The 27,700-nt window shown below is 39.4% G+C and overlaps 1 protein-coding gene across 2 annotated transcripts in view; it reads right to left on the bottom strand.

Annotated features, from left to right (window-relative positions):
- The window catches only part of GRM5 (glutamate metabotropic receptor 5), a 559,718-nt gene that overhangs the window by 58,598 nt on the left and 473,420 nt on the right, over positions 1-27,700 (bottom strand). For both annotated transcript variants that reach the window (XM_027083628.1, XM_027083629.1), the window contains exons 7-8: positions 24,386-24,512; positions 2,092-3,031 (exon numbers count right to left, since the gene is read on the bottom strand). In XM_027083628.1, coding sequence (XP_026939429.1) covers positions 2,092-3,031; positions 24,386-24,512 — 1,067 coding nt within the window. The remainder of the gene's footprint in view (positions 1-2,091; positions 3,032-24,385; positions 24,513-27,700) is intronic.

The raw sequence follows: 27,700 nt of genomic DNA on the forward strand, positions 1-27,700 counted from the left end.
CCCAGCTCTGCACTCTGCTACCTCCAATAAAGTGTCTACTGTGTGCTTGCGCTATTTCTTTCACTCTTGACAATCCTATGCGGTAGGTGATATGATCTCAATTTGGCAGATGAAGGAAGCAAGGCTCAGAGACAAGAAATGGTAGTGCCGGTGTTCAAACTCAGGACAAGCTGGCTACAAGGCCAGTGCTCTTCACCATTGCTGCATGTTCTCTCCATGGAGCCTGCCCTGGTGAGTTTTTGGGGTGTTTAGGCACAGTCTCACAATTCCATCCCTCCAGCAACCGGTTTGTTTTCTCTATCAGGATTCCCTGGAAGATTTTATTTGAAGAGAGAGTTTAAAGAGAGGCTGATAAAATAAAAGTTTGGAAAAAATAAATTTTCTTGGATAAAATAAAAGGCTTATCTTGCAGAAGTTGCAGAAAAAGAATGTTTTAGAAGTCACGAAGGCAGATGGAAAATATGCCAGCAGTTAGATATATGGAAGGTCTTCTATGTATAGGCCATGACATACCCAGGATTTATTGAGGAAGTAGAAGGGGTTATTTTTCCCAAGGTTTACAGTTTAGTTGAATACCCTGCACGGTGTACGTGGAAAGAGATGAGAGGCATATAGGAATCAGAAAAGCATTGAGAGAGGCAAGGATACATGTTAATAATGCAAATGAATTGGGTCATGCGGATAAACTCCCAAGTACCCTATGAGTCCTTTTTAGTCCTCAGCAGACACAGTACCTTTACCATCACCCATAATTCAGGCTTTGAAGAATCAGGGCTGATAGGAAAGTAGGATTTTTCAGGAAGGCTAAATGATGGTATAAGAGAATTGTTCAAGGATTAGTATTTAGCTATTTATCTTCCATTTGAAAAACGCTTATCTTCCACTTATTTGTCTAGATTTTAGGAAAATTCTCAAATCTCTATAGAGTTTGCAGACTGATGCTCTGACTAGCTCTTTTGATGTGTTTTCTTAAATATTATTCCCAGTAACAATCTATGTAGCCTTTTTAATACCTCCAAATTTGTTCTCAAGCCACTGATAAGATGATCTCATTGCCTTTTGAAGTGCCTTAGGGGGCATTTATCACATAAGAAGGTCCTCCACATGGAGGGATATCATTGGCTGTTGGCTTCAGATTCTTTTCAGATGGCAATTGGCCGATAACTACTACCTGGGACGCTGGCCCTGCTGGATGGGATGAGACTATGGACAACAGAGAAAGTGGGAAACTGGCTGGTTGTTTAGCAAGGTTATATGCAAAGCCCCTTTGTTGTTTTGCCCCTTTCAGCTACTTAGACATGTCCCAAAGAGTTCAAGTTGCCCATTAAGAATGAAAGTATAGGGCTTCCCTGGTGGCGCAGTGGTTGAGAGTCCGCCTGCCAATGCAGGGGACACGGGTTCGTGCCCCGGTCCGGGAAGATCCCACATGCCGTGGAGCAGCTGGGCCCGTGAGCCATGGCCACTGAGCCTACGCGTCCGGAGCCTGTGCTCCGCAACGGGAGAGGCCACAGCAGTGAGAGGCCCTTGTACCACAAAAAAAAAAAAAAAAAAAAAAGAATGAAAGTATAAATTATATATTTCTTGTGCCTCTGTGGGGATGGGCAGTCAAGGGTCCTTCTGGGCTTGAGAGAGGTTCAGGCACATGTAAGTGCAGTCAGATGTGTAAGGCTCTTGGTGCTCTGCTCTCAGCATAATCTTTGTTAACACTAATTTTCTCTGTTCTATGCGGGTGAATTAGAATTTAGTCCACGGTGTATCTCTGTCCCCTCAGGACCCCGAGGTCCTTGCCTTGCCTCAGTGATTTAGCTGTGCTCTCCCTGTTCTTCTGACCTCACTTCCCTTTTGTTGTAAGTCTTTGCTTTTTTTTCTCTATCTCAACTTTTATGTTTCTGGCCTTAGGTTAAGTCACCAGGCCCATACCCAATTAACTCCATAAAAACCATTCAGTGCAAACGTCCAAAGCCCTTTCCCAGCACCCTGCCTCCCCTAGTTTCAGTTACTCAGGTATTTCGCATCTCAAAGGCCTGGGAAACAAATGCCACTGATTCCGCCCTAGGGGCCAGTGCTCTAAGGCACCTGCAAAACTTTTACCTTAGGGTTTCCCCAGAGGAGCCCCTCCTCTTCCACAGGTTGACCAGGCTGCTGGATCTGCTGGCTGCCGAGGAGGACTTGCCATCCCCCACGTGCATGCGCACCACCGTGGACGTGGTGAAGGCGCTGCGCACGTTCCTCTCTGGTTTGGCCAGGATGATGTATACCTTCGGCACAAACATGCAGCCGAGAGCCACTGTGGCGCTGAGGCTGACTGAGAAACACATGGTGATGATTTTGTAGTTGCTGCCGAAGTAGATGGGCACAAAGGCCAGCCATATAATGCAGGTGGTGTACATTGTGAAGGCGATATACTTGGCCTCGTTGAAGTTGGCTGGAACATTTCTGGTCTTGAAAGCATAGAAGGTACAGCTCAAAATCAGCAATCCATTGTATCCAAGAGGAGTGACAACTCCTAGGTTGGTGGTGTTACAAATCAGGTAGACTTCTCGAATGCTTGGGTAGTCGTGCATTATGTCGGGAGGCTCCATTATAAAGAGGGCGATGATGATGCCCAGCTGGATGCATATGAGAATGAAAGCAATCACTAGCTGGGCACAGGCACTCATGAATCTGGGCTTTTTGGTACAGATCTTCTTCTTGCTGCCAGCCAGGATCCTTGCAATACGATTGGTCTTGGTTACAAGGGCTGAATAGCTCATGGCTGGGGAGAGACCGATGCCTATTCTCTGAAGGTAGCAGTAAATCTGTTTGGGCTTTGCAATGAGGCAAAAGGTACATAAGTAGCCCAGGCAGATGCCAGCAAGGATAATGTAGCAGAGTTCCCTGCTGGAGGACTTGACTACTGGTGTATCACGGTAAATGATGAAGACTGCGGTGACGAACAGGGTGGCTAGCAGGCCGAGGCAGGCAAACACCACAGCTGCAATGGGCTCAGGGTCACCCCAGCGAAGATACTGTACTGGGATCAAATCACAACCTGCAGAGACACAGACACATATTGAAAAAGAAGGAAGAAATATTGACTTGGGTCATTTGTGCCTAAGTTGTAAGCAGGTGCCTATGATCCTTAGAGCTTGTGTCCAGTCTACCCTTCTAAGCTCAGTATCCCATACGACTCCTTTCTTCATATATTCAGTCATAAAATATTTATCTTTAGATTATCAAATACATACTCTGTGACAGGAGCTGTTCTAGGTTCTGAAAGCAAAATCATGAAGAACATATTCCCCGCCCTCCAAAAAAAAAAAATTGGTGGGGGTTAGGGGGACTTTTATAGAATTACTTACAGGTGGGATAAGGACCATGAAGAAGTAGAGCATGAACCCTGACTCAGTCTGTGGGAACAGTAAAATCTCCTTCAACAGGAATTAGCAAATGCAAGTGTCGTGGTTTGGCTGAATTTGTGGATTTGGTAGGTTTAGCAAATAGAAATTAATTGTAAGGAAAGAGCTAGGGGGCATTGGAGGCATGAAAGGAGGTTCCATACAGTATTGTGATGAGTGGCCTAAGATAAGTCTGGAACGTAGGCAGGAGGGGATCTTGCAGGGCAGAGGGTCTTAGATCAATGGGAAGTCATTGGAGGGATCTATGTAGAGTAAGAGGAATCACATGGTCAGATTTGTGTGCGTGTGTTGTAAACATTATTTTGGTTGCTGTGTGGATTTTGGATGAGGTAAAGGTGTAGAGGGGTTTGAGAAATATTGGAAGCAATATAGGCTGTTTAAATGCATGTGGGGATATGTGAAAGACAAAGGCATCAAGGATGACCAACACTGGTGCTTGAATCCACTGCAAAAAAGCATGAAAATTTGGCGTCGTTTGGGTTATGTGCCTTCCTTTTAAATTTCATTAGGGCAGTGATTCTCAAACTTGGCAACACACTGGAATCACTTAGATATTTTAAAAAAGTACTGCGGCCTGGGTTTCAGTGCCAGAGTTTCTGATTTCATTGGCCTGGGTATCAGGATTTTTAAAAGGCACTCTAAGTGCTTCTAAACTTGCAGCCAGAGTTGAGAACCACTGCTCTCAAAGGATCATTCTTGTCAATTAGATTTTTAAAATGGAATTGAGATAGCTTTATTGAGTGAATAGGAGAGGAGGTAGTAATCTGGAGCACTGGACACTTCAGCAATGTGGCAGAGATCATTCACTGCCTGCAAATAGCCATCCTCCCCTTTATCCTCAGCAACAGATCTCCGTTTCCTTTGGGGTGGTAAAGGATGCAGCTAAAACGCTACATTTGCCAGCAACCTTTGCAGTCAGGTGTGCCATGTGATAGGTTTTAGCCAGAAAGATGTAAGCAGAGAACTCCTTCAAGGAAAATGACTCATCTTGGAAAGTACCTTTTTTGCCCTTCCTGGCTTTCTCCTTCTGTCGACTGGACTATACACATGATGGCTAGAGCTCCAGCAGTTATCTTGGGCTATAAGGTAACATTAAGGTCAGAAAACATGTTTTGGGATTTGGAAGAGAAAAATGCAGGGAGCCTGAGTCCCTGTTAACCGTGGAATCACTGACTAGCTCTGGACTGTGTATATCATATTTACCTTGTTTAAACAACTTTTATTTCCCTTATATATGCAGCCACACCAAATCCTAACTGATATAGCTGTAACTTCCTGTATCTCCTGGTCAAGGGTATTGTAGTAAGTGGCTTTGAATATCAATGGCTACTAGGAGGTAAGGGAGACAACAGTCACAGTATGTAATGATGGCGTAGGGGAGCAGAATTCGCCATCCCCAAGTATGTCTCTTTGCGATATTAATTACTTTCAGCTGGTTATTTTCTAAGAAACGGCAGACGGGGGAAGAAAACTGAAAACCCCACTAGGAGAGACACACTTTTGTAAGAAACATTTGCATTCATGAGGGAAATTTCCATTTGGAAGGGTGGCACCCTCACTGTACAGTAGAGGAGGATGTCCAAATCTCTAGAAATTCTTATCAGTGGAGAAGGCAAAGACTTGAATCTGCATAAAAACCTTTACCCTTACTGTGCTTTTCCTCCCCTAGCTGACTGTCCCCACCCTCAATGTCTCTATTGTCTTTAGTTGAGGACAGTACTTAAGATGAGGGCTTTGGCCATTTTGGTGAGTTACTCATTTTTCCTGAGTCTCTCCCATGTCTACAGGTTGTAAAACTCTTTGATTTCTCTTCTTAATGTCTCATGTCAATTTCATTCTCTTGATGTCAGCCAGAAGCACCTAGAAGGGTAGAGGGAAATTTCTTCCTCCCTGACAATGACAAAGAAGCGTGGGGTTCTTTCAAAACATGTCCGAGGCAGCTCTGTTGTAGAAAGAAACGAAAACATTCTTTCTTCTCTCTCTTATTTCTGCCTTGCCAGTCTTTTGCTTCAAGATCTTAGGTTTCAAACTATCAGTTTATAGTAAGATGCAATACGGGTTTAATAGGATGTGTGAGTTAGCCTAGGGTCCTCAGCACACTTTACAAACTAGTTTCTGTGGGAAAATGTATGCTTAGTTTAAAAACCTGTGCTTTTAACTTTAAAAAATGTGTATGTGGATAGCCCAGACTAAATATGACAGTTATTTTATATGGTGTATAGGATATAAATAAATGCATATCTCATTGCTAATGAATATACCTGTATCTGTATTTTTAGGTACTTGTGTTCACGTGTGCGACTTATTATGTAGGATATCAACTTCTGAGACTTCAGGATACCGTAGGGTTTAGGTTCATATTTACAAATTTGTTCTTCATAGAGACTATTTTACAACACGAAAATAGAGACTCATCATTCCTATCTTTATTCTTCCATAACAGCTTATTTATAACACTGATATGACAGTGAAATTCATTATCTACTGTAGTTAATTCTATAGGGGTCTGTTTCCCCTGCTAGGTCATGAGCTACTACATGTCCATAGTAATTTACTGATATAGGAAAGATGTTATGTGGTCCATGAAGCAGGAATCCTTTCAACAGCTAAAGAGAATCACCTGAAAAAATATGTAAATATTTAAGGGCTTTCACTTTACTCCTTTTTTTCCCCCTGTTGTTCTGCTAAATCGTAACTGCTTTTAGCTAAACGTCATTAGCACCCTAATTACTGAATGTTTTCTCTGTGGTAACATTCATCACCGTTTTTATGTCAAATATATTCTTGAACTCTTCATGTGCAACCTGTTAACATCATGTGTGAAACTTAAGAAATCTCCATTAGATATATGTGTTGGAAGAAATGTGTATAAGGGATGCCTCTAATGTGTTGTGGTTATTTTCTCAAAGTTGTCAGAATTTATATATTCAAATGAATGTTTTTTTCATTTAACGTGAACCACTGCAAAGGCTTTAATGATGCTGCCATTGCGCAAAATACTTTCGAAACTATTCTCTTGGAATAGAAGATATTGGATTCTGATGATAGTGTTATAATCATTGAATGTTATAAATTGGATAAGATCTTAGAGTTCCCAAGAATGGATGTGCATCACAATCACTTGGAGAGTCTACAAAAATACAATTCAGGAGTCTAAACTCAGGAGATTTCGAATCAGTACATTTGGGGTGGGACAAAAGAATTTTGTTTTGAATCAGCAAGCTCAGTGACTATACAACTGGTCCTTGGTTGGCAGCCCAACCTTAGAGATTATCGGGCTGACTTCTCATCCAGTGTGCGAATGTCTTACATGATAATTACTAGATGCAATCACCCTAACCCTACCTAAGGCTTTCCATGAGCTATGTTGTCTCAAGGCCAGGGTTAATAGTGGGGGAAGATAGACTGGAAAGACAGGAGGTCTGGATGGCAGGTAGAGACGGGAGGTGAATGAAATGGTTAGAAGGCTATCACAATAGGACAGGCAAGGGATGTTAGGGCAATAATTAAAAGCCACTGTTCTGAGAACATTCAGCTGGTAAAGACATTTCAGAACTAGGACTGAAAGAAATGATGAAGTAGACAGACAGCAGAGTCAGGAGAGAGGCTTCTAACCAAGCTGATGGCAGTGCTGTTAACCAAGATGCAGGCTGTTGGAAGAAAAGCGTCACATTTTATAGGAATGATATCTAGTTCCAGTTTGGACATGTTGTGTTTGAAATGTTTATGACGAGCAGAGCAGATGGGAGCAGAAGCTTAGAAGAGCTATCAGGGTAGAAGTTACAGCTTTAGGAATCATCTGTGTATAGGTGGAAATAAGAGACATGGAAGTAAATGTAATCAATAAGGAAATTCATGGATATATATAGATGAGAGCAGAGTCTGGAAGTCTGGTATGACACCGAACTTAAGGAAGGGCAGAGGAAGAGGATATGTCAGGGAAGATATAAGCTAGATCATCTAGAAGGAAGGAAGGGTGTCAGAAGCCAAAGGAAAGTGGTTAAGTGGATGGTGCACCGTATCCTCCTCTAACAATGTCACTTCAGTTTTTCTTTCTTTCTTTCTTTCTTTTTAAAAATCCTTACCCAAAGAGCTTTCACAAAGCTTTGAGCTTCAGTTTTCCAGATATCTCTCCTTGTGGCATATCACTCTCTTATATTTCCCCCCTTTACTACTTTTAGTTCTGTTTCCTCTGAACAGGGGGTGGTATCATGAAGAAGTTGTATCAAATCTCAGAATATTGAGATACTGCTAACCTTATTATGATGTAAGTTTAGATTCTCATTAATTGCTACGCCTACTTTGCATTGGCTTACAAACATCTGAATACACTGTTATTCTTCCTAAATCTCTTCCTTATTTTCTTCTGTGAATTAGGGCCTCTTCTGCATGAATGGTTTTCTTTTTTATCCCAGTTTCATTCTTAGTGTAATGGTAAGTACTCAGTATTGGAAGTACTCAGTGTACTGGTAAGTTATCACTGGAAGGGTTTGTAGAAGTTAACTAAGAATCTGTAGACTATATATTTTATAGTTTTACTATAATCAGTTTAGCGTATGCTTTTTATATTTTAGATGAAAGGATCTTGATCATATTGGTGAAGTTCCCTCCTAACAAGCATATTAGAGTTTCTTAGAAGATGCACGATATTATTACATTCCTTTCTAGAAATGCATGTGAGGCATAAATTATAAAATCACGACCTGTTTTCTGATGACATCTATTAGGTGGCTATCCACGTCTCACTTTCCTCCCCTTTCATGCTTGATCCGTATTCTGTGATTCTCCAGTATAATTCATCCTTTCATAGCTTGAGGTGACATATATTGAAAACAACAGATTTTTTTCTTTTCCATTATAGTTTATTACAAGGTATTGAATATAGTTGCCTGTGCTATATGTAGGACTTTCTTGTTTATCTATTTCATACATAGTAGTTTGTATCTGCTAATCCCAAACTCCTAATTTATCCCTCCCCCACCTCCTTCCTGCTTTGGTAGCTATAAGTTGGTCTGCGAGTCTTTCTGTTTTGTAAATAAGTTCATTTGTATCATTTCTTAGATTCCATATAAGTGATGTCCTATGATATATGTTTTTCTCTGTTTGACTTACTTCACTTAGTATGATAATCTCTAGGTCCATCAGTGTTGCTGCAAATGGCATTATTTTATTCATTTTAATGGCTGAGTAATATTCCATCACACACACACACACATATGTGTGTATATATATATCACAGCTTCTTTTATCTATTCATCTGTCGATGGACATCTAGGTTACTTCCATGTCTTGGCTATTGTAAATAGTGCTGCTGTGCACACTGGGGTGTATGTACCTTTTTGAATTAGAGTTTTCTCTGGATGTACGCCCAGGAGTGGGACTGCTGCATCATATGGTAGCTCTATGTTTAGTTTTTTAAGGAACCTCCATATTGTTCTCCATAGTGGCTGCACCAGTTTACATTCTCACCAACAGTGTAGGAGGGTTTCCTTTTCTCCACACCCTCTCCAGCAGAAAATACAACAATTTTTTTTAAAGGGAAGGAGAGCTGCCAAAACTGTATTATCCACATTATCCTATGATTCCACTACTGTGCTTCCCATACATCTAACGGGAGATGGACGGCTCACTGATTTCCTGGACACCTAAAAATGATATGACTGCTTAGCAATAACTGGTACTCATGCTTACTGTTTGGGTATTAGTCTTGCAGGAGTAATATTCCTGTAGTTAATAGTTCCTAGACTGTTGCATTCTCAAACCCTCTTCCAGGTGTCTGTTCAGGCAGAAGGAAAGAGGAGTCAAAGATCCTGGGACAGGTGCCTGATGTTCTGTAAGTTGACTAGGCAGGAACTCCTTAACAAGCTCCTTATTTCCTGTATGATTTTGGAGGAAAGGAAGTTGCTGCTGAGAATCTTTGAGCATCAGATGTACGTGTTGTCCGCTGCCGGTCAGGCCATTTCAGGTATACGAAACTCATTCAGGGCTGTTGTGGAACTCTCCTCTCATACGTGAACAATAGATCTGCCCAGAGTACAGGGTGTTGACTGGGGACTAACAACATCACGCCTGCTGGCAGTCTGCTCCATCGATAGACCATTTGTCTGCCTTTCCTCCCTTCTTTACCTGTCTGGAGCTGGATCTCTAGGGTGTTGGTTTGAGACAGCAGAGTGATGCAGACTCAGAATTCTTTCTGCCTTGTTCATAGCCCTGCTCATTTCATATTTTCTCTTCACTTAGCCTAAGCTAAAGTTTTTCATTACTTCCATATTTCAGAAGAACTGGAAGTGATGTGTGTGTGTGCGTGTTATATTTAGGTACCTTATTTTTCTTTGTAGCACTTACTATAATTTTAATCTATTTTGTGTGTGTATATGTGCACGTGTTAGAGAGAGAGAGAGAGAGAGAGAGAGAGAGAGAGAGGTTGAGAGAGACGTCATATTGTTTAAGTCTGTCCTCCCTACTTCACTAAAAGCACCCTGATGTCAGAGACTTTGCGTCTTTTGCTCACGAATGGGACCATGGTACTGAGCACGGTGCCTCACTCATATGGTTAGCACAGCAATTTACAAATTAATATATCTACTATATAATCAAAGTATAATCAAATTCTCATTCTGGTGTATGGATCAAATCATTCTCAGCAAACCTTTTTGTGGCCTTTAGGAAGTCCAAGTTGCAGAACTGTTATGTACTGTTATAGATAGAAATCTAAATTCAGTGCATTACACCTGAATTTTAGAGTCAGGGTTCTGAATCAGAGAGGATAAAACTAAGGAAGCACCTCAAAGGCTTCCTTCTGCCTAGGGGTGTGACATGTCTCACATTAGAAATATTCCTGGTACTAACTTGGCAGTGATCAGTGTTTGTGATTAATCTAATTTTGAGTAATTCATTGGATCTGGGAATTATGAATAGAAGAAAGAGGGAGGCAGTAACCTAAGTCATTCTTTAACAAGTGTCGTTTAGTATAAAGTTCAGATACACTGTTCCCAAAAAGGCTTCAGTAGTTGTGGCATGCGGGCTCAGTTGCTCCGCAGCATGTGGGATCTTCCCGGACCAGGCCTTGAACCCGTGTCCCTTGCATTGGCAGGTGGATTCTTAACCAATGCACCACCAGGGAAGCCTTTGTCCTTTGGTGTCCTTTGGTGGGTGCCCTCTAGGAACCAGTGGGCGGCTCTCACTCCAGTCGGCAGCACTAACTGGAAACCCCCAGAAGAGTTAGCAGTGAGGTCACTGTGAATCCCACCCATGACCTGCCAACAGTGTTGATCCAACTGGAGCCCTCTCCTTTCTGTGGCCCCCACCACTCAGCACTTACCCAAGACTTCTCACCACTTTTCCTGGACCCTTTCTCCCCAGCAGGGCCTCAGAAGGCCTGTCGCCTCCCTGCTCTGTCTCCTAGACCATGGCGACTCTTTTCTCAGTGTGTCTTTTGCTAAAGATGCCCTTTTTGTATAAATAAAAGATAATTTGGAGTTGTTCTCTCTCTCAAAAAAAAAAGGCATTCCCAAAAAGGCATTTTCTAGAGTTGATTGATTTTACCATTACCTTAGCATGAAATAAAACATAACCATGATTCCTCCCTCAAATGAAAATTTAGCCTCTATCCAAAATGTTTGGTAGGTTTTATGGAAGCTGCCTCAATGGGAAGCCACTTTATTCCTGTTTATGCCAGCATTAAAAAAAAGGGCAGAAACTAACATGTATCGAATGCCTACTAAATGTCAGGTGTTATCCTAGATATTTTAGGTAATCTTCACAATAAACAAGTGAGGTAGGTATTATTAACTCTGTTTTACAGAGGAAGGATATGAGGTTTAATCTGATGCGTTGGGGCTGAGATTAAAACCCTGTGAACATTTTGATGGATTGATTAACTGACTGACTTATGTTACATCAGGAGAGACAAACTGATCAGTGTTCCTTTCAAAGGGGCCCTGAGGTTACTTAGTAGGAAGCAGAATCGTGAATAGTTGGCAATGTCTGCCATGTGCAAGGAGGGGCTAGTGGTGGCATAAGTATTTGATATTTGACGTAGATCCATTCTCCCTCCTGAGAAATCTCGTTGGTTCAAATTCTTCAGCGAGGTTCTCATCCTGGCTTATATGTCCTGAGGGTTGCTAGCCAGACACTGATTGGTAAATTTTTACTTTTGTGTCCCTAAAGTTTTCTAGTGTGGAATGAGCACCAAGTACCCACAGCACACGAGAACAAGGATTGATTGTAGGACATTCCTAACATTGCCACATAGAGGACTCACAGCCACCCATTTATCATCGGACCCAGCCTATTTCACGCCCTTCAAGGTTTATTGCATATTTTTTGTTTTAGATTCCCTTAATAAAATTCCCTCAGAGAGCTGACAACTCAGGGCTATAGTTTTTATTTAGCTTTTATATTTTTTTATTTGTTACATTTTATAGGGGAATTTGAAATTGTATGCAAAGATTAATTTCAGAATTAGGCATAAAGAATGATTTAATAGTTCTGCAGAGTGCTGAGGGGACGGATTATCACAGATGCACACTTGTAGGGACCAGCTTTGGAAAAATATGACTTCCAGTCATACTGCGGATGAATGAGAGAGGAAAAACACAGCATATGAATTTAAATAATAAAATGTGCTGACTGGAATACTTTGCTCCATTTTTACCTTTCCCCTCTCCCCTCACTATCTAACTCATTCCTCTTTCATTTTCCAGCTCTTCTTTGAGGATGGCTTTTCTGATTCCTGGAGTGACAGGTTCCTCCCATGTGGTCAAGCAGTTCCCTGTGCCGGTGTCTATCACAGCGCTTGCACAATATTTTTTTGCACATAATAGCACAACTCTTATGCTCATAGTGAACTTGCTTGTCTGTTTCATGTAGTAGACAGAGAGCAAATTGAGAGCAGGAGACTGTTTGCCTTTTGCTCTGCTGTGCCAAGCCAGTAGCCAGTACACAACACGCACTTAAACAGGTTGAATGAATGAATGATTATGTTAATGGAGGAGAGAACAGTTGAATCAGGAGACATGCGTTTCATTTTCAGCTTGCACACAAATATTTCTGGTGAATACGAGACGCTTCCTCTATTTATTTGTGTCTCCATTTGTTTTTACTTTTTTGGAATTTATTTAGTAACAATGAGTATTCAGAGATATTTTCATTGGATGGGGATCCTTCCATCTGAGTCTTTTTCCATTTTTATGAGAGAGGGCACATTTTACAACCAGGTAGCTTCTTCAGCTTGCTTTCTGCCCGTGGATGACTGGATTACCAAGGATCTCTTTATATTTGAACTGTCTGTCCTTTGCATGTTTTAGTTGTCTCTCCATCCATTTTTCTATACATAAATGGAAATACAGAACTCCCTTCCCTATAATGAGGGTTTTAATCTGGAGAAACCCTTGTAGAAGAAATTGCATATGAGAAATTAAAGACCGATTACCTGAAAAAGAGCAGTGAAGCAATTTCTCAGGACTGAGAAAATAAAATGCTTAAAACTATTTTTGTACTTTACTAGAATAAAACATTAAAGTCATCACTTTAAAACCAAGAGAGGATCAAGGGAATTTTACACACATGATTTGAGCTATAATGAGTGTTTTACAATTAATTTCCTGGTTTCCTAGACTCTTTTCAGGCTCCCTTTCCTCTGGTTTTAGTCAGTCATTTTTTTTTTTTTTTTTTTTTTTTCAAATAATCTGCATAGTAAAAAGCATTTTCCTCCTGTGGCTGGTCTTCCATCCAAATGTCCTTTCTGATTTTGTGACTCAGATATTTATTGAGTGTCTACTGTGTTCTAGGAGCTTGTTATTCCCAAGTGTCCAAAACAAGCAGAAACCCCCTACCCTTTAGCTTGTGTTCCAACTGGGGAGACTGACAATATATGATCAGCAAAAATAAGTTAATACATTAACAATATAATGGAATAAAAGGTTATCTATGAAGTGGGGAAAGTAAGGGGTAGAAGAGAGGGGAAAGGGGGACAGTTTGTAGTACTAAACACGTTGGTCAAGGTAGACATTTGAGCAAGGACTTGAAGGAGGCAAGGATAACAGCAGTATGTGTATCTGGGGTGGAGCATTCCAGGCAGAGAGAACAGCTGGGCAATGACCCTAGGAGAACAAGCTTCCAGATATCTTAACAGAAGAACAAAAGGACCAATGTGTTGGGGGATAGAGGGAGATGTAATAAAGAGGAAAACAGTCCAGATACATAACAAAGGTCTAGGTCATATAGAACATAAATTTGACTTTGAATGAGAGCAAACTATTGTAGGTTCTTAGACAATGGAATAACATGATCTGGCTTACTTTTTAAAGTATCTCTGCCCGGGCTATTGAGAAGTGGCTGTAGGTAGAGGCAGGGGGAGAATCAGGAAGATAAATTAGGAGGTTATTTCACTAGTAAAGATGATTAACAGTTATTACCAGGACCAGGATCTTACAGTGGAGGTAATGGGAAGTGGTAGACTTCTGTATTTGAAGGAAGAGTCAGTGGAATTTCCTGACCAATTGACCAAAGGATATGAGAAAACGCAAAAGATGATTCCAAAGTTGTTGGCCTGATCTACTGAAAGAATGGATTTGCCATCAGGTGAAATACAGAATGCTAAGGATAGAGCAGCCTTGGGGATCAAGAAGGTAAAGACCTGGATTTCAGTTGTGGAAATGTAGAATTTGATATATCTATCGCACATTAAAATAAATATGTCAAGTAGGCAGTTGAATGTTCAAGTCTGGAGATCGGATGAGAAGTCTGGGCTACATATTTAAATTCAGAAATCTTCAGTGTATAACTGAGAACAAGAGACTGGGTAGGATCACCGGTGAAACAAATGTAGATAGAAAAGAGGATGAAGACTGAGCCCTGGGACACTCCAAAACTCTATTCTTACTTTTATTTCAAACACAGAGTTAGATATAAATGTAAAAACACTAAAGGCAATAGATGCTAGATTCATCCGAGAAGGTTAATTTTTTTTCTTGTCATTGAGGAAAACAGGAAAAGTGGATAATGATGCCATTATTATCCACTGAAACCAGAAAAACTTTTGATCGGGAGAGTGATTAAAAAAAAGATGGCAGGAAAAGAAAAAGAATTCAATTTCAAGCATAAGAGGAATAAAACATCGGTCTTAGTAATAGATTTCAGTTTAGAATGGAAGACAAAAACAGGTGACTGTATTAAACTGTGTTTACCTTAGTGTTCACATAATATATTCTTAATGTACTTCGGCAAACTGGAAACAACCAACATTAACAGAAAATAACAAATGTGGTTAGTTTATGCGTCCAGTTGTTCATGTACAAGCAGTGATTAATGTACTTCTTGTCATGCATGCATTGATAACAAAATAGCAAAATATATTAATCTAAAGAAAAACAGTAAAGAGTGGGCACTGTAGTTGAATTTATCAGCACTCTAGAACCTAAAAGAAATAAATGGGAAACAACAAGAAAAAAAAAAGAAACATGCCAGATGCCTTTTAGTATTGTTGTGGCTCATGACTATCTTTCTGGAGTTTCCAAATCACGTTAACCTTGTGTAACCCATTCATTTGGAATCAGAAAGCTAAGAAGGTAAAGTAAGTGACATTAAAAGAGATATTTATAATAGTAAGCTAGTTCAACAAATGCAAATTCATTGCCTGTTCTGTGCCATTTACTGGGCTAGACAATCATTGACTTAGAGGATCTTACTTTCAAATGGGGAAGACTTTCAGTAGAGGTTGGAACTTTCTCCAAATTTTCTCATTTATCTTTAAATCAATCAATCTCTATATTCATTTCTCATCACTATGTCTTTTAAACTTAATTAACAGTAGAGTGATAATCGTTAATATAACTGAACTGTTAACAGGTACCAAACTATTTGTGTGCTATTTAATCTCTCCAATACTTCTGTGAACTAGTTACTACTGTTACCTCCATTTTTATGTAAGAGGAGCTCAGAGAAGGAAATTTATTTTTGCTTCAAGTCACACAGTGAGTCATTGGTGGAGTGTGGATTTCAACATGGATGTGTCTAATTCCAACCCTTTTGAGATTTAAACCTCTATGTTGCTGGAAGATTATAAAGAATTGTTCCGGACATGTCTCACACGCAGCCAAAAATTTCAGGTGTATTTTTTAATACAACGTTTGTTATAAATTTCACCTTCCTTAGATAGTATTGGCGAGTCTATGTAACGAATGTAAGGAAAATCTAGAAAGTGCTTAGGGACCTGGGGGGGATTCTGTTGTTAAGCAAAGTAGTCACTTCCTTTTACAGCAGCTGGTCACCGTTATGATGCTTGGTCTTTAGAAAAGGATGGTTTCCATAAATAGGCTTTGACAGGAAAAGTGAATGTGAAATAGTGATTCACTTGCCTCAAAACAGCTTGGTTATGTTGGAAAAAATATTTTTGAATACACATTCCTTAGATATATTCGTTAGGGTTTTTCTTTCTCCTTGAAAATTCTTCTCCCTTTTACCTGGTTAACTTCTCATTTTCACATGCATTATTTCCATCTCCTCCCAGAAGGTACCACTGAACTTCCAAGACCTGGTTAATTTTCTCTCCTCAGTGTAATTAGTTTTTACTCTCAGGCTAGCACTTTATTTTCTTCCACCTTCGTTCCTTTCTTGGTCTGTTCATTCATTCATTCTTTCCCTTATTCCTCCTCTCTCTCTTATTATTTATTGGACAAACATTAAATCAGTTTCTCCTATATGCCTGGCATACTTAATTTATTGAAATTGCTCTTTATTTGTGTGTGTGTCTGCCAGCCTCTGGGATACTCGAGGGTAGGAATTGTGGCCCCATGATCACTATGTGTCCGGTGCCCAGTGCTTTGTTTGAACCAAGTTGGAGCTATTTGCTAATGAGTACTTCTATCTTGCATGCCACCAATGCACAATTCAGTTATCGTATGTATCATATGTTATACTCTTAATGCAATTATGTAAGTCAGTCTTCTTCTACTGGGGACATTTGATGGCCTGGAAATGGAAGGTCAGACACCTTCCATTTGTATCTTTATCAACAGAACCTAGCACAGTGTTGAAAACAGTGTAGAAACTTGATTAAAAAATGACTTCCAAACGTAAGGTAGATAGCTAGTGGGAAGCAGCCGCATAGCACAGGGAGATCAGCTCGGTGCTTTGTGACCGCCTGGAGGGGTGGGATAGGGAGGGTGGGAGGGAGGGAGACGCAAGCGGGAAGAGATATGGGAACATATGTATATATATAACTGATTCATTTTGTTGTGAAGCTGAAACTAACATACCATTGTAAAGCAATTATACTCCAATAAAGATGTTAAAAAAAAAAACAAAAAAAAAAAAACAAAAAGCACTAATGCTTATACAATAAAAAAAAAAAAAAAAATGACTTCTGCTGAATGAATGATAGGATAACCAGCTTGTAGAGCATGTGTTCCTATTAAGATTATTATGTAACCTAGATAAGCCAAGAAATTAGAGGTTGCCATTATGAAAACCTGTTCCTTTCAAAATATTAACAGGAACTATTTATTAAAATTATAATAATAAAAACCACATATTTCTCATCTAAATTCATAACAGATTTTCCCTAAAGAATCAGAAACACATAATAAACGGAAAGAGTTCTTTTACCCTTTCCTCATCCAAATTGAATTGTAGTAATCAAATGGGCAGCACTTTTTACACACATTTGAAATGAAAAATATCATAGCAACCTGGAGATAATTAACATGTGACCAGCTTGAAAGCTGAATTTTTTCTCTTTCTGTAATTTCCTGGAAATGTGGGGCTCCAAAAAGTGATTATGAAGAAAGGCATGTGGTGTAGCAGCAAATGGGGGAATCACAGTGCCTGGGCTTGATTTTCCACTAGTTTTGTGACCTTGAGCAACTTATAGAATCCTCCTGGGTCTTAATTAATTCAGCTGTAAAATAATAAAGTCTACCTCATAGGATTCAAAAGGATAATGCATAAGATAGTTAAAAATACTGGTGACGACACAGCACAGGGAGATCAGCTCGGTGCTTTGTGACCACCTAGAGGGGTGGGGTAGGGTGGGTGGGATGGAGATGCAAGAGGGAGGGTATGGGGGATATATGTATATGTATAGCTGATTCACTTTGTTATACAGCAGAAACTAACACACCATTGTAAACAATTATACTCCAATAAAGATGTTAAAAAAATATGGGTGATGAAAAGCACTTCTCCCCACGTTTTTATTTACTTATTTATTAAAAGGTAAAAAAAAAGTCCCAAGAAAAGCAGGACAAACTGAGGAACACAAATGAAGGAAGTATTTATAGGAAGAGAGTAACTCAAATGCTGGAGTTGTAAAACTTGTCAGTGGTTCTGCCTCCTTGGAGCTCATCCTCCACTCCCTCCCAGCTTCCCACCAACTCCCTTTTGTTTGACTCTGTTCTATTTTTGCCCCTGAAGTGAAGATACAAAGGTTCCAACCTCCAAAGCAATTAGGTAACTTAGGGAACGAAAGGAACTTCCTAGAGAATGTTCCTATTGACGTTAAAAGGTTGATAGGCACTGCCCTCCTTCCAGTTTACAGCTTTGCACTTAAAATAAATAAGATACATTTCTTTGCGTGTGAGAAGCAGGAAATCATTCTAACTTTCTGTCATAAAGCTTCCCACTGAGTTACTTTTTGAAAGCCGTGTTGTTTTTGCTTTTTCCTTTTACTTGGGTTTGTTGGAAGGTTGCCAGAGTTGGCAAACCCACCTGAAAGGGTTTCCATGGCTGTAGCTTTGGACTGGGCAGCTAAAGATCTGCTACTTATAAGCCATCCCAAATTCTTTGAGAGAAAACAAATTAAAGATTCTTTCTAGGACAGTTTCTGCACGCATCTGGTGGGCAGCAAGATCTGCTTGGCAGAAGCTTGTAGGGAATGCTCTGAGTGCCTAGCCAAATTGTCGCCTTCCACTATTTTTTCCTCCTTCCTCTTTCAAACCAGACCCCATTGCAGTTATCTTCTTCTCTCAGCGAAACAGTGACCTCCTCCTGTTAATTTAAATTTCTGATCTCTTCATTGCCCTTTATTCCCACTACATCATCACAGTCCAAACCACCAACAGATTCACACTGTGACTTGCAAAATTTCCTTACTGTGGTTTTCTCTCTTCCTTCTTTTAAAGTCCCCAATTTAGTCTTTATTTAAAAATTTTATCTTCTAGTATTCAGTATTTAAATAGCTCAAATCATATGAGGTATTTTAAATTATAAAAATTTTAAATATGCAGGGAAGTGCAGAACAAACGTAAAAATCCAGATTTAACAAATGTGATATTTTGTCATATTTGTTTCAAATTGCATATACACACAGCTTACAGATATAATTGAAACCTCTCTTGTAAATCCTACCCGACTCCCTCCCATCTCTCTCCAGCTGAAACCATCATTCTGAAATCAGTATCCTTTCTACTCATGTTTTTAAACAATATTTACACTTTGCATTTTGACTGTGTGCATAATATTTATAAAGCAGTCCATCATGATTGCATTTCCTTTCTTATTTCAATTGTTGGATATTCCTGGAGATAATAATTGCCCTGTTTAAAACTGTTCTCGAGAATGTAAACATCATAAGGGCAGAGAATTTTATGTTTTGGTCAGAGAAATATTTTCAGCACTTAGAACATTGTCGGGAACAGAGGAAGTGCTAGTTATATATTTGTTGAGTGAATGACTAGATGGATAGCTGAATGAATAAATAATGTCTTTTAATTTCCCTTAGAATAAACTTTAAAATAGTTACCGTGGCTTATGAAGGCCTGCAAGAGTTGGCCTTTGCTTGGCTTGCCTGTCTCAGTCCCTCCCCCATGCCCCCGTGCTCCCAGTTCCTCCTCAGTTTCTGTATTCTGTGTCCAAAACACTCTTCTCTTTCATTTGAATCTGGCCTACTTCCAACTTTACTTTAATTCTTGCATGTACACAGTTCCTTGAAGAGGCAACTTTAAACCTCATCTAAGTAGCTTCCACTGATACAGGCTCCTACACCATTCTGGTCTTCTCTGTTAACGCTCAGCATCTTATTATTACTTGTCAATATTTAGGATGATAATCACTTTGAGGGCAGGGGTCCTGTTTATCCTATTCACTGGATACCTGAAGATTGTTAGGGAAAGAATAACAACTTGTTGTACTTAATGAAAATAATTTGAATTAGGAATATTGTTAAGTTCTGCCCTCATCCTCCATTTAAAATCTTTCTTTATTTTCTTCCTGGTTTTCATGCCTGGTTTTCTTTCTTTCTCTTCTTAATTCCTGGTTCCTGCCAATTTATGATGGCTATTAAAAATATGGCCAGCTTAAAATTTATTTTAATGGATATATTGATGAAAATACATACTCGTAATATAACTCAATATTATACGCACATATGTGTGTGTGTATGTGTGTGTGCAAAAAAGTAACTCGCAATCTCACCACTCATAAACATTTTTTCTTAAGGTAATGTTCATTTCAGACATCTTTCTATGAATATATAAGAGTAAATGGCTAAATATAATATAGATATTAATGTCAGTTGATTGCCACTCCTAGTTGTTTTTCTAAACAATTATTCAATTCTAAGATTTCTAACTGTGCTAACAATCTTATAGAGCTGTGCTGGGATTAAATGAATTAACATTTGTAAGATGCTTCAACGAGTTCCTGGCACACAGGAAACATGTATGTGTTAGTTGCCATTATCACAATGGGGGCACTGACCCAAAGCGACCCGAGCTGTCACGTTATAGGCTGAAGTGGGGTAACTGTAAGCCAGTTGGGTAGAAGAAAGACTTACAGTATCCTCTGAAGCCAGCCCCAAGCATCTCTGTGGCAGGCTTTGGAATAGCTGAAGCCATCAGAGCAGTCTTCTGGCTTAGCTAGCAGTGCCAAGTGCCAAGTTACTTTGAATCAGAGTCAATGAGATGGGCAGCAAACAGCTATAGGCTCTTTGGAAAAGTGCTGGAGATCTTAATGAAAGGTTAAATCTCACATACTATCAATGTGGAGACCTTTTCAGGTTTGGTACTTATTCTCCCTTCTCCCCTCCCACTTTCTTTCCCCTCCCACATATACACACACACTCACATGTATGCATGTAGCCAGAGGAAAATCATTTCATTCTTCTGTTTGAAAATCTTCACTGGCCTCACACTTGTCTATGGGATAAAGTCCAGACTCCTTAGTTCAAGGCTGTCTTCAGAGCATGGCCCTAATACTTACTTCCATCTTCATTTGTAACACTCCCCATCATTTACTGCAGATCGACACTCATTTGCTGAGTGCCTACTCTGTGTCAGGCATTGTGTTAGATGCTAGGAAGGCAAAGGTGATTGAGATATGGTTATGTCCTTGAGAAACTAAGGATTCAGTAGGGAATGCAGACAAGGATATAGGCCATTAAAATCCAGTTTGAAAATGATGTAACGAGGGAAGCAGAATTTGCTTAAGAAATACAGAATAGAGGACTTACTAGTCTAATTACCACAAAGAAGGTATCATAGAGAAGGTGACATCTGGGCTTAGGAAGGAAGGTGAGCAGGAGTGGAGTAAGGTGAAGGTGAAAAAAGTGGAGTAAGTGCATTCTAGGCAAGGAAGGTAACACCTGTACGGACATAGAGGAGTCGAATAGCATTGTGTGTGGATGAGAATTATATGCAGCCCTTGATACTCGAGTGTCAGATGAGCTTTATAAAGTGATGGTGATTGAAATTAGAAAGATCATAGGAGGGTGAGGGAGAGAGGGAATTTTGTATGCCATGTTGAAAACCTTGGACATATCCCATAGAGATATGAAAACACTGGTCAGTGTTGAGCAGTGAAATGAAAGGGACACATCTGTCTTTTGTAGCAAGATGAAAAACAAACTTGGAGGCATGTGGCATAAATTTGGGAGTAGGGAGACAAACTGGGAAATTACTGCAATAGTCAAATGTGAGATGATAACTTAGTCAAGGGAAGAGTTGTACCAATAGATGGAGAGGAAGGAGGGAGAAGGATATTTAGCAATGCAAATAGGCAGACTTGCTAAGTGACTGGATACGGGTTGCCAAGAAGAGAGAAGAGTTCGGATGACTCACTTCTTTCTGTTTGGAGAAATTAGGAGGATGATGGTGCCATTCGTAGCCTCAGCGCTGCACACTTTTCCCAGTAGGATCTTCTTACCTTTTTTTTAAAATGAGCTTAAAGATTATGCCTCAAGACTAAACCTTATCTAATTTCTCCAGGGTTAGGTGTGCCCGTCTCCATTTTTCTGTAATACTTTCCTCATTTCTCACCTACAGCACTTGGTCTACTGCATGGTTACTTATTTATATGCTTTTCTCCCACTAGATTATAAGTTTCTTGGAAACTCAGACTAAATTTTACATTTCCAGTTTCTATTACATTTCTGGCACAAACTAAGGCCTTAATTTGTTAAATTAATTGATTCATACTTGAAAATCTCAGACATCTCAAGCTGCTCTTGTCTAAAACCAAACTATTGATCCTTATCAAAGAGTGCAAATTTTCCTCAAGGCAGAAAATTTGGTAGCCTTACTTAATATCTGTTGCAACCAATTCATCTGTATATCCTGTTGGTTCTACTCCAAAGTATATCTGAAATCTTCCAATGCACTGTTTAGCCCAAGATACCAAGAGCTCTTGGTGCCTGCAATGGCAACCTGCAGTAACCATCCTGCCTATCTCCCTGGTTCCACTTTCCATCCCTATCCAAATTATTCTCCCTCACAGCAACCAGAGTAATGTTTTAAAATTATACATCCAATCATGTATTCTTCTTCTACTACAGTCCCTGCAAAGTTTTATCATTGTACTTGGTATTAAACACTCAAATCCTGAACCTGTTCTACAAGGCTATACAGTATATGATCTAGCCCCTGCTACCTTTCTGATCTCTTCTGACATTGTTTTTCCATTGGCTTATCCATAAACAGACTTTCACATGTGCTTTTGCCTCAGTAAGAAATGCCCTTCTCATCATGTTTTGATAGCTATTTCTGTATTTATCATCTAGGTCTCAGCTAATCTTCACTTCTTCAGAGATCTTTTATGACCACAAATTTAAATTATGTCTCCCCTAATATTTTTTTTTTTTATTCTTGTTCTTTTACTTCATACTACTTAACACAATTTGTCCATGCCTGTCTGTATGTGTCTGAGTGTGTGTGTGTGTGTGTGTGTGTGTGTGTGTGAGAGAGAGAGAGAGAGAGAGAGAGAGAGAGAGAAATGTCTCTCTCCCAACAAGATGATAAGTGATATAAGAACCATGTCTATTTTTAACCCCAATTTCTCCAGCACCTATTATTATAGTGCAAATAGTAATAATAAAATACTTTTCTGTTGAATGAATGAAAAAGCAGACCATGTTCATTGTGATAGTTTTACAAAACATAGGACAAAAAATTACATCTGCATGTTCACGTTCAAGGTGCTTAGCCACGTGGATAGTTGAATCTGTGAAATAGTTTTTCAGTTTAATGATAATCCATATTGAAATCAGAAATTAGAAAAAACTAAACAAATAGTATAAAGGAAAAGATCACCAAAACTGCTCTTCATTTCCCTCACAAGAGAACCAATCATATTTTTTTCTGTCTTAAATTTTTACTGTATGTGTGTGTGCGTGCGTGTGTGCGTGTGTGTGCTTTAGTTTATCTGTAAACTAAATTTATTAAAGACTTTGTGTTCAGCACTGACTTGGCTCTGGGGATAGCAGGATGTATGAGTATCAGAAAGCTTATCATCTGACGGTGAAAACAGGACACAAATGCTATCACAAGGTACTTGGGTGTTTTATTAAATCAGAATTTTAAAATTTTTTTTTTAAGAAAAGGAATATCTTCTGCATAAATACCAATCACTGAAAACAAGTCTTAATGTGAGCTGGCCTCAAAAGGCCCAGAATCACAGGATTTTTAGAACCAGGTTTTTGGAATAAGCTAATACAACTACCTCCTATGAGGGGTCGATTCTAACACTGACGATGTTATAATTCTCTAACCTCTAGGAGTTTGTGCTTAATCCACCTCAACTGTAAAACCACTAGGTGACCTGACATACCACGTGGTGGGCCCTCTGCCTGGAATGTCTTTTTCTCTTATTTCCCTGGAAAACTTAGTTTCACAGGTCCCCTCCTCATACTCCATGTCCACAAACCTGTGTCATTTATTGTAATCACATTTTTACTGTTTACCTCCCTCATTAACTTCTTGAAGATAGAGGGCATATCTTCATTTTTACATCTTTATATCGGTGGTAGGCAAATAGGCATCTAATATGCATTTGCTAAATGTTTATTGAAGGAATTGGAAGGAAAGATGGAAGGTATCCTGTTTTCATAATGTAAAGATTAGAAATAGCTATGAAATACCATATTGAGAACACAATGACAGTAATTCCTTCACATTTTTGGAGGAAAAAACTCCTAAACCAAAACATCACACAAACAAAAACAAAAAGTAACCCCCCTCCCCAAACTCCCCCCAAACCAAGCAGAGATGAGCCTTACCCTGTGTTGACATTATTTGAAAACTCATTAGTTGGAAGTTTCTGGTTTAGATTAAGGAAAAGCAATAAGAGAAACAAAGAGTTTTAGACCAAATTCTACCTAATTCTGTGCTACCTTTTTGTTCTTGGATATGTCATAGCATATTTTAGTCTCTTCCGGCTCTCTACACCTCAAATCGCAGTTAACTGGGACCCTGCTTAGGAACTTCTGGGAATATCCTGAAGATGGACTAAAAATGCCCAGTAGAAAAACCTAAGGATTCTGATCCAGTTTGGGGGCGAGGGCAGGAATATAGGCCGATTTCTCCGAACGATCTAAAGATTTTCATGATGAGCCCAGGTGTTGGGAAGGCATCTGTTCCTAAGGAAATTCTTTGTTGCATAAACAATTCCACCAAGATGAGAAACGCTTGGAGACGTCACCCCCCTCCTCCCACGTCTGTGTCCTTTTTGAGTTGATTTTGGGGGATGTACCTGTGCCGACATTGTGCTACATGTACCTGTAAGGTCATCCGTGGGCCAGGACCCCAGCTGGCATGCCTTGCAGGTGTACTCATCAAAGACATACTCGTTCTCTTTACAAGGTGTGCAGGTCCAACAGCAGCTGACTTCTCCCTTCCGGATCACCTAAGGCAGATATTTAAAATTTTGATTAGTTTTTCACATAGATAAAAATCCAGCAATCCTTTATTCAAATGTACTGCTTTACAAAGCAGAAGGGGGCTTTCACGTAAGTTATTTCAAATGTTTTCGGATGGGCAGTGTAAGTATTAATATTCTCGTTTTATAATTAAAGAAACAGGGTGAGTTTAGGCAACCAGTCCCACATCATTAAATTTGTTGGTGACAGGCTCAAGAATGAAATTAAGTGCAAATCTTTGGTAGTTAGCTTTAGATACCTGTATTAAGCGTCTGTGTTTGTGCTCCCATGTAAATATATACACACTTCTGTATGTGTGTATGTAACTGAATTTTCCCCAGAGTTTGTGCCCTTTCTTTGCTTCAGATTAAGAACGTTTGCTCTCTGGATTTACCTTGGCTTCCCTCCACTAGTTGAATAATTGTTAGCCAAAAAACCCACATTGTATACCTGCTAAAGTTCAAAAATATATCCATATTGATAAAAAAGAATTAGGCATTTATTTTGAATTAAGAGGCAGACGATGAAGTTTTTTCTGGAGATCACCTCTTAGACTGTTTCTACTAAAAATCTGGTTCAATAATTCAGCCCATTCCTTCCTATTCTAGTAGTTTTGATTTGCTTGGGATAAAGATGGTTAAGGTCATTGAGACTATTATATACCTCTTCACGTGTTTAATTTTTTTAAGGCAATGGAAAATAATTGAAATAATTGAACAGTTGAAAGAGTCCTAGACATCATTCTTTAGAAATGGATGTCTTTTATTTTTTTTCCACCACTGGTGCATGCATAGCCTCTGTGGAATAGAGACAGCATTCATTAAACATTCCTATAAATAATTAAAACTCTGATTAATAACCAGACGCAGGAGTGGTTACACTTCATATCCTTGTCTTAGATGCTGACTCTATTAATGACCTTTGATAATAATGTCTAGATATCTATAGCCAAATACAGTTGTAGGCTGGCACGCCTTTCTTCTGTTTTGTACTGTCCCTTGTGTTGACTCTTGACATCGCAACAATACAAGTAGGAAATGATGACAAAAGGGCCTGAAACATCCTTTCCCTAAAATAACCAGATCAATTAGGTAAAATTGCTAATTAGACCTGTTTAATCTATTGAAAGCATTCTTCATAAGAATGTTGACTGTTCGCTGGTGATTTAGTGCATGCCATGTCGTGTCATCTCATTGAAACATTGGAACAGCTCTGTATAAGGTGGTTGGTTTTATTTTATTCATTTTTTTAGGGACGAAAACTAAGGCGTGGTGATTTCACACAACACGTGGGTGAATGAGGGATCAAATAATGCCTGTTGGACTTTGTGGTCATGCTTATAAATATTGAGCCTTATTGGTCTGTATAAAGATAGAGTTCGTGATATTTTGAAATATGCAGAGGAAAGAATACTGGCTTGAGAGTCAGGGGGCACCAAGGTTCTAGTCTTACTCATAGCCACTAAATAATGTGCAGCCTTGAGCAGTCTCCCAGCTGATCCTGTTTCATCCAACCGAGACTAATGCTTTTAAAATAATACCTGCCTTTATAGAGTTTCCTGAGGATTAAATAGAATATCACAATGATTTGGAAACTGTAGAACACTTTAAAAATATTAACTGTTTTATTAGTAATATACATATAAGTATCCATATAGAGACATGAATTTCATTTTCAGGGTGACTTCAGCCACACTTGGTAAAACTATCACTGGACAGTTACTAGATTTTGTAATGCAAGGAGGCACATTTCAAACGCTGAAGGATTCTTTCTTAGTAGCCTGGCAAACAAAAGCAGTTGCGTTTTTCCTCTTAGAAATGTGCTATCTTTCTGTGATTCAATTTGCATTGCTTTGTAAATTTCAGTTTTTTTACCAGAGTAAGCTCATGCCCTTTTCCAAGATTAATTCCAATATTACAATCTTTTTTTGAATCAATAGTGACAACTTACTGTCTTCTTCTGATCCTTCAGAACTGATTTGTTTTACTTTTTTTCGTTTGTTATTTATGTTCTGTTTCACACTCATTTTGAATACAGGAGGTGGTGACAGTTCTCTTTCAGACTAATTTCCTTTTTTTTCCACGGGTGGCGCACTGGTTAAGAATCCGCCTGCCAGTGCAGGGGACACGGGTTTGAGCCCTGGTCTGGGAAGATCCCACATGCCATGGAGCAGGTAAGCCCATGCGCCACAACTACTGAGCCTGTGCTCTAGAGCCCACGAGCCACAATTACTGAAGCCCACACGCCTAGAGCCTGTGCTCTGCAACAAGAGAAGCCACCGCAATGTGAAGCCTGCGCACTGCAACAAAGAGCAGCCCATGTTTGCTGCAGCCAGAGAAAGCCTGCGCGCAGCAATGAAGACCCAAAGCAGCCAAAAATAAATAAATAAAAATTTTAAAAAAAGTGTAAAAAAGCACCCTGGAAGTAGTGATGCTTTCTTTAGGAATAACAGTACGTTATATATTTGAACCTTTGCTAGACTAAGTGTCCTTTCGTGGGCATTGTGTTAACAAATCTGAACAATTCTGTGATGTGTTGATATCATTAGTGAAGTTGTTCAGTGACCTTATTAAACCATATCAAGAAAATGTAGTCAGTTGTATATTTAATGGAGTGAAAATGAGATCTGGTTAGGAGAATAGAATTTGGGATTAAAAAAAGACTCTATAACTATTATAACAAACTAACTAGTATTGAAAATATGATAATAGGGAGTCAGATTCTTCCACTGGGTAAGTTATTCCCAGGAGAAGGGAGTAGAAGAGTATATATAAAGAAATCTCTTGAAACAGACATTCTATATATATATATATATATATATGTTTTTTTTTTTTTTTTTTTGCGGTACGCGGGCCTCTCACTATTGTGGCCTCTCCCATCACGGAGCGCAGGCTCTGGACGCGCAGGCTCAGCGGCCATGGCTCATGGGCCTAGCCGCTCCGCGGCATGTGGGATCCTCCCGGACCGGGGCACGAACCCGTGTCCCCTGCATCGGCAGGCAGACTCTCAACCACTGCGCCACCAGGGGAGCCCAACATTCAATATTTTGAAGTTACAGGTTCAAACTATATTGCTGAGAAGGGTCAAAACAGAGACAACTTCCATGTAGTAATTTATACAGACTAATCTTTCTCTGGGAAGAACTGGAAATTATGAACAATTGATATTCTAAGTG

The sequence above is a fragment of the Aethalodelphis obliquidens genome, unplaced genomic scaffold (assembly GCF_003676395.1).
Source record: "Aethalodelphis obliquidens isolate GAN/ISIS:26980383/991018 unplaced genomic scaffold, ASM367639v1 scaffold50, whole genome shotgun sequence".
Taxonomy (NCBI): domain Eukaryota; kingdom Metazoa; phylum Chordata; class Mammalia; order Artiodactyla; family Delphinidae; genus Aethalodelphis; species Aethalodelphis obliquidens.